This window comes from Hoplias malabaricus, chromosome 3, assembly GCF_029633855.1.
Source record: "Hoplias malabaricus isolate fHopMal1 chromosome 3, fHopMal1.hap1, whole genome shotgun sequence".
Lineage (NCBI taxonomy): Eukaryota > Metazoa > Chordata > Actinopteri > Characiformes > Erythrinidae > Hoplias > Hoplias malabaricus.
Genome location: NC_089802.1, coordinates 80957902 through 80968400, shown reverse-complemented (window position 1 = coordinate 80968400; position 10499 = coordinate 80957902). Strand labels below are relative to the sequence as shown.

Here is a 10499-nt window from a genome sequence, read left to right as displayed (position 1 = left end):
ACTGACCCCCACTGACCTCTGCTCAACACTACTGACCCCCACTGAACACCCGACAACGCCAGAGACAGAGTGTGAGTGATTGATTGTGTTCAGTTGAGGGAGTGTGTGTGTGTGTGTGTGAGAGAGAGAGTGATAGATTTTGTTCAGCTGAGGGAGTGTGTGTGTGTGTGTGAGAGAGAGAGAGAGAGAGTGATAGAGACAGAGAGTGAGTGTGAGTGATTGATTTTGTTCAGCTGAGGCAGTGTGTGTGTGTGTGAGAGAGAGACAGTGTGTGAGTGATTGTGTTCAGCTGAGGGAGGGAGTGTGTGAGGAGATAAGAGCTGAGGATGGAGGGAGTGTGTGAGCGAGAGAGGAGAGAATGCACATGGTGAGAGCTAGGTTTACTGGGCTGTTTCTTAGGGCCATGGGGGAGGTGTGTGTGTGTGAGTGAGAGAGAGACACCCACCCTGGGCTGTGGTTAAACTCAGTTCAGATTTCTGCTGTGTGTTGAACTGCAGTTGATTAAGTTTAGTTTGAGTCTTGGGTCTGGAATCAAAAGCTGATTCAGTCTGTTCCTGGATGTGATTCATGTTTGTTGTGTGTGTAGATGGCTCCACAGCTGGTTATCTCTGTGCTCCTGATGGTGGCGCTCTCTGCCGTCCTCTGCTACCCTCCTCCTCCTCCTTTTATCGACCTGGAAGCAAAAGGCAGTGAGTTGTTTGTTGCACTCCTCTGTCTTCACTGTGTCCTCCTGCCCCCCTCCCCCCAGTTTACCCCCTGTTTGGGGTCAGTGGTCTTGTATCGATGTGGGGGAGGCCTGGGCTTGTTAAAGGGATGATGATGTATCTGTGTTTGTAGGTAACAGGACATCCCTGCGGTTCCTGGTGCTGGGCGACTGGGGGGGGCTCCCTAACGCCCCATTCGTGACCCCAATCGAGTGGGCTACTGCGCAGGAGATGGGTCGGACCGCCCAGCAGCTCGGAGCTGACTTCATCCTGGCGCTCGGAGACAACTTTTATTACAAAGGCGTGAAGAGTGTGGATGACCCTCGCTTCCAGGTCTGAAATAAAAGGGTTAAAATGGGTCCAGAATAATGTTGGTGTGTATTTTTTGTTGAAAATGGTGCCCCTGCCCCAGTGCGACAGTTAACCCTTGCTGTACCGTAGGAGACGTTTGAGAAGGTGTACACGGCGAAGTCCCTGAACATCCCGTGGTTTGTTGTTGCTGGAAACCATGACCATGCGGGAAACGTCCTGGCACAGATTCAGTACAGCAAGGTCTCCCCCCGGTGGTGAGTGACCTGAATTGACCTCTGGTTTTTGTGACGTCGCATTTGACGGACTCTGTTGGGTCGACATGCCCCCCCCCCACAACGCTTAACGGAGGCAATAAAGAGTGTTGTTTACTCGCCGCTGTTCCTCTTTCCCAGGAACTTCCCGTATTATTACTACGAGTTGAACTTCCGGATCCCGGGCTCTGACAGCACCCTCCAGGTTCTGATGCTGGACACGGTTCTGCTGTGCGGGAACACGGACGACTTCGAGAGCAGGCCACCACAGGGCCCGAGCAGCAGGGTTCAGGCGTCCCGCCAGCTGCTGTGGCTGCAGGAGCGCATGTCCCGCTCCAAAGCGGACTTTCTGCTGGTGGCCGGGCACTACCCGGTTTGGTCCATCTCTGAGCACGGCCCCACAGACTGTCTGCTCCAGAGACTGCGCCCCCTGCTGGTCAAGTACAAAGCTACAGCTTATCTCTGTGGGCATGACCACAACCTGCAGGTCGGTGTTTCTCATTTCTCCTTCAGTGTTTGATCTCAGTGACTTCACACCATTTATATCCCAAACAAAATGAACTCCAGCAGCTGTGGAGAGTTCGCTGTTGACACAAGTGAGAAGTCACTTATCGCCCTGAACTTTGGTCTTGAGTGTGTTTGAGTCGTAGCGTTAGTGAGAACAAGGTCCAGCTTCAGCCAAGAAAGTAGAAGCCAAAAGATAAAAGCCTTTTGTAATTATACAGTCATCTGTACGTCAAGATTAACTGCCTCAGAACAAGGGCCTGAAACTGAGGGTAAAGTAATACACGATTAAACAAGAGGAATGTAGAGGTATGTAAAATCCAATACTGAGTACTGCTGCATTCACACCATTTTTCTTGTTTTCCCTGTATTTGGGCAAAGAGGCCTTATTATAAACTTGGTGTAGGGTTCATGCCACGGTGTAGGGTTCACGTAGTGTGACCAGACAACCTCTTTTACCTGGACATGTCCTTTTTCTTACTTGTCCAGGAAGAATTTCACAAACGTCCGGGACTTTGTTTTTCTAGAGTTTACATAGAACTTCGAGAAGCATTTCGTTCACAAACTAGTCCTGCCCTCCCCTACTCCGATTGGTTGGCTTGAGTGAGAAGGGGGCGTGGTGAAGTAGCCTAAAATCTTCTGATTGGACGGTCTGACTGTAGAGCTACCGTTATTGGTCGATAACCTTCTCTGTAAACATTTAAGTCTGCACATCAGTAGTCGGACGTAAGCCCCCCAGGAGACATGTCCTCTCTTTCACCATCTCGTATCTGGTCACCCTAGTTCACGCCAGGACGCCAGTAGGAACAAAGCTCAGAGCAGAAACGTCTTCCACATGTGGTCTGAAGAAACTGAGGCCAATCGTTAGGACGTCGCTTCACCGTGTTGTAACTCTTGAATAAATCTGAGAGTCTCAGTTTGTGGCTCTGTGGCCTGCTGTTTTGAGCTTTGCTATAAAACCTGCTCCACCTTAAATGTCTCAGCGGTGACGTTGTGCTTAAAGAACCCTGTGTAAGTTCCTGGGGTTGTGCTACTGTTGTTTAAGCTGAAGCTCCTGAAGAAAGATGCTGTGTTCTAATCCCTGGTTTCTGTCGCACCTAGTACCTGAAGGAGTCCGGCGTTGGGTACGTTGTGAGCGGAGCAGGGAACTTCATGGATCCAGACGTGAGGCACCGGGACTCGGTTCCCAAGCACTCCCTGCGGTTCTTCACGGGAAAGGCCTCCACCCTTGGGGGCTTCGCCCACATGGAGGTGACCAAGAAGAAACTCACCATCACCTTCCTCCAGGCTCGTGGAACCTCACTCTACAGAGCGGTTCTCCCCCGGCGTGATCTCTGACCTGGAGAACCCATATTTTAAAGACTTTCTTAGAATCTACTCTAGTTTTTAGTGCCGCCAGAATCTGGAGCGTCGCCATTTAATGAGGTTCTATTAATGTTTAAATCTGATTTGAAGAGTTTAGATTATTTTAGCGTTTTGAAAAATGTATTTTTAAATGTGATTAAAGAAGCTTTGAGATAAAATGGTGTCTGGGTCTGATCTGTTTCTAACCCTGTTGCCTCCAGGGGGCAGCACATGCTCAGACTGCAGCTTGTGGAAGTCGTCTTTCACTTCAACTGCCCCCTGGACTAGACATTTTGTGCCCCACCATGAGTGGAATATATGGAGCTGTGCTGTGATCCAAAAACAGATGTCTTCCTCAGTGGCTCTCAGAGAAAAACTGTATTGCTCATATGTTGCTCTGTAATGGCTCAGGAGACAATGGTGATTATTCTAAAATTCTTTGAGGCAAAGAAAGAAACAAAGGAGACACAAAAGAGGTTTCAGTTCATCTGAATCTGAGCAGTTTGTGACTTTACTGAGACCTCCACTGAGACACGGAGGTCTTTCTATGGAGACGTTTGAGCAGCAGAACACTAAGCTAATGTCACCGTTTGTATTTCCGTCTGATTTTATTGTGTTTTTTCTTCTCCTGATTCCTCCTTATGCTGGGGAGTTAAACCTTGAGTTAGCTGATGTTTGAAAATCTAACAGTGAATCACTACTTTTCCTCAGGAGAGTTTCCAGCTGCTAGCATGAACGCTAGTTAGCCCCAGCCCCTGTTGGCATGAGCTAGGCTAATGTCCTCAGTTGCTCTCTCTGACCTGGAGCGTTATCTAAAGTCAGATCAGGATGAACCGTTAATTCTGATCCTATTAAACTGAGGCTGTGTTTATATTTAACTAACTTAGCATTGCAGTGTAGCGTTTGCGTTCTAATGACTCTGAGAGCGAGATGATGGTGGACCAAGGTCGGTGACTAAGGGCAAAGTTGGTGCTCTTTTGCTCAGCGTTTTCTGAGTGGGCCATCTGTCATTACACAGAAATGTAGATGACGTCACATTTAGTCAAATTAGATTAGTCCATTTTAATCCTGCAGTTTCAACATTTTAAGCATTTTCATTTATCAGCCCCCTTCATTGTCTCTCAGTTGTTGGAAATATTTGTATTATTTTCCAGAATAAAAGTCCTGTTAAGATCTTGTTAGTGTGGGTAAATGAGGCAGTTCCAGCCTTGTTTTTATTTGTAGAGTTTGTTTTTGGTGCTCTGTGACAGACCGAGCCATGTCCTGTCACCTGAGAGATCAGCTCTGGGAGGAGACCCGAGGACATCAGCGCTAAGCTAACGCTAATCCCTTCCTCTGGCCGTGTAAAGGGAAAGGTTCGCTAATGGGTTTAGCTTCACTTAGTCTCTGTTTCCTTGTCTGCTCGTCTCGGGTTCTCCCCACAGAACCTCAGCGTTGTGTAAGGTGGGGAGTGTCCTTAAATTATTATTTTGGAACCACTAATGTTTGCTAAATCACTAATAAGTATTTTGAATTATATTAATTCTTGATACAGCAAGTGTATTAGTCATTATTTTGGCCACACTTCTAATACAATTTAAATATATTTAAATGGTTATATGGTGTAAGTCATATGTAATATACTCACAGTGGACAGCTACTGTAGTCTGTAATACTTTATTATGATCATTTTATTAGTGACTATTTTGACACTCTCATAGTCAATGAGTCTCAGTCTGTTCATTAAGTAATTTTCACACACTTTAATGAGCGTTAGAGTTCAGTCGGCAGCACAGAGGAATATATACCATATGACTTCTATAGTGCATTTTAAAATGTATTTTAATCAGATTTTAATAATTAGTGATTTATTAAGCATTAGTGTTTTAAAAATAATATTTTAAGTACATTATTTTTTTCCTTAAGGGACAGCCTTCTACAGAGATTCAGAACCCTATAAAACAGAACTGTACAGAACTTTACAGAACCGTATAAAATCATTCAGAATAATTCAGAACTCTGCACAGTTGTGAAGATTTTATTCAGAGTACCAGAGGGCAGTTCTGCTGTTCTCAGGTTCCGCTGTGTGAGGTGCAGGAGCTCCGACGTGACTTTAACATGAAAAATAAAACTAAATTTAGAATAAATGATAACCGTCCTTTAATGCTTTCCCCAAATCCACAAAATCAAGCAAAACCACACAGAACAAACAGAACCTCCTGGACCCGAGCGGGTCTGAGGGAGTCCAGCAGATCTTGATGGGGTTCACTGTGTAAATGAAGGTTCTAGGTTCCTGAAGAACAAACCCTGGTTCCACAGAGAATAGAGAGGTTCTGCTGGGTTTCATGGGGATAACTAACTGCGGGACCCGTGCGAAACCAAGTTGGTGCTTGTTACAGGCGGGTTCTGCGATGGTGTCGAGGCCTGTGTCTCTCTCTCGTGGAGAGTGCAGAACGTCAAATAAAGCTCCTTCCAGAAAATCCAGGTTTAGCTTTTCCTTTATCAGAAGGGTTTACACACACACACACACACACACACAGCTTCAGGGTCTTGGGGCACTGGGTGGGGTCCCCTCCTTGGGTCAGTGTAATTAGTGTAGTGTGTTCTCCTTGTGTCTGTATGGGTTTCCTCTGGGGCTTAAAAACTCTGCCCAAATACACTGTCAACAGCTGAGAGTCCAGAGATGAAACTGGACGTTGACGCTGGGGACATGCTGCAGAAAAACTCCAACTCCTCGTCCATCTCCACTTCCACCTGCTCTTCCTCGCTGCACCTCGGCTCCGATGTCTCCAGGAGACCTGTTATCAACTTTGATGGGAGGAGTCCACACCTAAACAATTCCAGAATCATTGTCTCCTGAAGCATCTCCAGCTGTGGACGTTCACACAAAGCCGTGCAGATACGAGTCCACAATCCTCGGGACGTCCACAGATTCCCGGCCGGAATCCCACACTGCAGCCGTTACGGTCGTCTCCAGTTTATTTTCCGAAAGTTTAACCCTTTGACCATGCCCCCAGTGCTGCTAGGCTGGTTAGAGCTCAATGTGCTTGGAGGAGAACACTAACTTTCCCAGGTCCTGGGAGATGTGTTAGCGGAGAGACGCCCTTTTTGGGATTTCCGTCCCAACAGAAGACAGAGCGCGGGCAGTTACGATCTCTCTGACCCTTGGTGAGGTACGGGTTGGGGTAGATTAGGGGCAAAAATATACAGAGGTGTGGTCTCAGGGGTAGAAGGGTACGAAGGTGTGGTATTAGGGGGAGAGTGGTGTAGATTAATAGCAGATGTGTACAGAGGTTGCATTTAGATCAGGGGCAGAAGTGCATGGTGGCATGGGGGAACTCTGGGGAATTCCTGGGCTCCTCAGTGACAGTGTCCAGCTGCAGTGTAGCTACAGGACTGCAGGGGGTGCTGTGGTCTGTGTGTGAGTGTGAGTGCGAGGGGAAGAAGTGAGGGATGTAGGGGAGGACGGCGAGCAGAGGACTGTGCTCAGGACCATCCTCAATAGACAGAGGGATCACCACGTCGTCTTGGTCCCATACGTGGAACGCGTTCGTGTGAGACAGCGTCAGAGCCGGGGGTAAGTGGGAGGGGCTAGAGGCACCCACCCCACTAAGCTCCTTCAGGTCTTCTTCATGAGGCCCCAGAGTACAGTCTAGAGAGAGAGAGACACACACAAACTGAGAGACAGACAGAGAAAGAGCAGAAGTATGGTGCTGATTATACTCTACAGACAAGAGGTGAACTGATCAATAATCAATGGCTGTGATCGGTTTACCAAGGATGTCGTGGGCGAGGTCTTTGATCAGGTGACCCACAATGGCATAGGCGACTGCCACCACCACCAGGGCGGCGATCAGGAGGTATAGCAGGGTCCGGGGCAGCTGCAGCAGGTCGCGAGGGGGCGGGCGGTACTGACGATACACCCAGGGGTCTGCAGGGTCCATCACGATACACTCACCATGTAATAACACACACACACACACACTTAACACTCCTTAAAGCTTCCCAACATTCACAAACACACACTAACACTCGCCAACTCCCGCGAACACAAACAAACAACGAGAAACACACACTAACACGCACTAACACTCGATAATACTCACTAACACCTGCATATCTAAAAAATAATCATGCTCACACTCAACAGAATCAGCATTCAGAGAAAGTAATAACACTCGCTAACACTCACAAACACTCCCTAACTCTCACAACACTCACAAACACTCACATCAACACTCATATACACTCCCTAATTCTCACAACACTCACAAACACTCCCTAACCCTCGCAACAACACTCACAAACACTCCCTAACTCTCACAAACACTCCCTAACCCTCGCAACAACACTCACAAACACTCACAACAACACTCATATACACTCCCTAATTCTCACAACACTCACAAACACTCCCTAACCCTCGCAACAACACTCACAAACACTCCCTAACTCTCACAACACTCACAAACACTCCCTAACTCTCGCAACAACACCCACAAACACTCCCTAACTCTCACAACACTCACAAACACTCCCTAACTCTCGCAACAACACCCACAAACACTACCTAACTCTCACAACACTCACAAACACTGCCTAATCTTTGCAACAACACTCACAAACACTCGCAACAACAGTCACATACACTCCCTAACTCTCAAAACAACACTCACAAACACTCCCTAGTTCTCAGTAAAAGCCGGAACGCACGCTGTCCTCCAGCTCCCACACTCTGGATGTTGTGCGGAGACAGACTGGACCCTGTCCTCCAGCAGCTCAGTCTTTATCAGATTAGCGCTAATCCTCTCCCTGACTATTACCTGGTTAGTATTAGCGCAAGTCCTCAGATCAGAGCTAATCTCTCCATTTAAAGTCATTTACACTCAGGAACTGAGAGAACATCGTTTCTACTGTCACTGTTACTCCCATTGCTGGGGACGGTTATACCTGTCTGGTCCCTGCTTGGCACTGGGCCTGGTGACTTTATGGTGCCTGGTGACAGCGGCACAGAGAAACTCCCTCAGAGCTTAGGAAGGAACCTTGGGAGGAACCAGGGCTCACACGGGGGACCTACCCTCCTCTGGTCAATCTACTGGTTACAGTTAGGAGTCGGTGAGAACTTCAGTGTAGTGGCAGCTCCGAGGCCAGTGGTGGTGGCTGGAGTGTGGGCAGCTGATCTGAAGAGTGGTGTAGGACCTCGACAGTCATCCATCAGTGTCCAGACGAACAGGTGGGGGTCGTTTACTCGGAGAAATGTAGAGGTCTGGAGTTAGTTGTGATCTGTTTGGCTGAATGTAAAGCAGAGAATGTGAACATTTCCAGAGTGTGGCTAATGACTCCGGCAGATCTGACTATGACAGCTTTAACTAAAAGGAGAGGAACCAGAAGGACACACAGATGCGGGAGCTTCCTGAAACACTGGCATCCCTCCGCTCCACCGTCAACAAACCTGAGTGATCACGTGAAGCGGTGGGACAGTAAATAAACTGTACACAAGTGTGGCATTATTACTGTACAGCATCAAACACACAGGGGCTATAAGAGAGACAACAGATATTTATATTGTAAAACAGAATCAGAGGTTAGTGTTCTCCTCCGAGCGTGTTGAGTCTGATGAACAGAATCAGAGGTTAGTGTTCTCCTCCGAGCGTGTTGAGTCTGATGAACAGAATCAGAGGTTAGTGTTCTCCTCCGAGCGTGTTGAGTCTGATGAACAGAATCAGAGGTTAGTGTTCTCCTCCGAGCGTGTTGAGTCTGATGAACAGAATCAGAGGTTAGTGTTCTCCTCCGAGCGTGTTGAGTCTGATGAACAGAATCAGAGGTTAGTGTTCTCCTCCGAGCGTGTTGAGTCTGATGAACAGAGTCAGAGGTTAGTGTTCTCCTCCGAGCGTGTTGAGTCTGATGAACAGAGTCAGAGGTTAGTGTTCTCCTCCGAGCGTGTTGAGTCTGATGAACAGAGTCAGAGGTTAGTGTTCTCCTCCGAGCGTGTTGAGTCTGATGAACAGAATCAGAGGTTAGTGTTCTCCTCCGAGCGTGTTGAGTCTGATGAACAGAATCAGAGGTTAGTGTTCTCCTCCGAGCGTGTTGAGTCTGATGAACAGAATCAGAGGTTAGTGTTCTCCTCCGAGCGTGTTGAGTCTGATGAACAGAGTCAGAGGTTAGTGTTCTCCTCCGAGCGTGTTGAGTCTGATGAACAGAGGTTAGTGTTCTCCTCTGAGCGTGTTGAGTCTGATGAACAGAGGTCAGTGTTCTCCTCTGAGCGTGTTGAGTCTGATGAACAGAGATTAGTGTTCTCCTCAGAGCGTGTTGACTCTGATGAACAGAGGTTAGTGTTCTCCTCCGAGCGTGTTGAGTCTGATGAACAGAGGTTAGTGTTCTCCTCAGAGCGTGTTGAGTCTGATGAACAGAGGTTAGTGTTCTCCTCCGAGCGTGTTGAGTCTGATGAACAGAGGTTAGTGTTCTCCTCCGAGCGTGTTGAGTCTGATGAACAGAGGTTAGTGTTCTCCTCTGAGCGTGTTGAGTCTGATGAACAGAGTCAGAGGTTAGTGTTCTCCTCCGAGCGTGTTGAGTCTGATGAACAGAATCAGAGGTTAGTGTTCTCCTCTGAGCGTGTTGAGTCTGATGAACAGAGGTTAGTGTTCTCCTCTGAGCGTGTTGAGCTGATGAACAGAGTCACATTAGTGTTCTTTAAGTGCACTGATGCATAAACATAGTGAGAAAAGACGAATAAATTATTCTAATAAAAACAGTTTTAACTGAAAAAGGTCAGCGACACATGCCTTCATCACAAACTGTTTTAGTGTGTGTGTGTGTGTGTAATATGAGTGTGTGTGTGTGTAATTTGACTGTGTGTGTGTGTCTATGTGTGCATGTATGTAAGATGAGTGTGCGTGTGTGTGTGTGTGTGTGTGTGTGTATTATTAATGAGAACACACACCAATTTCTCAGAAACCTCGCCCTGATCCTCCTCATCATCCTCCTCTGTCTGATTCTCTTAACATTGCCTCATTGTTATTTATTAAAATATTCTTATTCAAATATAAATGAATATGTAAATTAGAACCTTATTGGTTGTGACGTAACGGCTGTAAAATCTCCGCTGTGCCTGAAACACAAAGGAAACAGCTCTGAGCTCCTATTGGCTGAGACTCCTGTCAGCCACCTGTTCTGTGCTCTGATTGGAGGGTTCGGGCCCCGCGCGCTCTGAGGCCTAAATGGAGCCGGTTGCCAAATTGGTATTAAGTCCCACTGGCCCATAGGGAGCGGTGTGAGTGTTTAGCTGATCACTGGAGCAGCTGCTGTAGATGTTGAGGTGAAGTGAATCAGAATGTGGTTATAATCATCTGTGAAGTGTTTTATTAAATAAAGCATATCCTCTGTCAGTGCTGGGGTTCTGATGAAG

At 47.4% G+C, this 10499-nt stretch overlaps 1 protein-coding gene across 1 annotated transcript; it reads left to right on the top strand.

Annotated features, from left to right (window-relative positions):
* Window positions 1–263: 263 nt before the first annotated feature.
* On the top strand, window positions 264–3294 carry acp5a (acid phosphatase 5a, tartrate resistant). The gene is made up of 6 exons (XM_066664194.1): window positions 264–367; window positions 587–689; window positions 838–1037; window positions 1146–1270; window positions 1409–1754; window positions 2873–3294. The coding sequence occupies exons 1-6, from the start codon at window positions 359–361 to the stop codon at window positions 3107–3109; spliced, it is 1020 nt and encodes a 339-aa protein (XP_066520291.1). The 5' UTR covers window positions 264–358; the 3' UTR covers window positions 3110–3294.
* Window positions 3295–10499: the final 7205 nt, after the last annotated feature.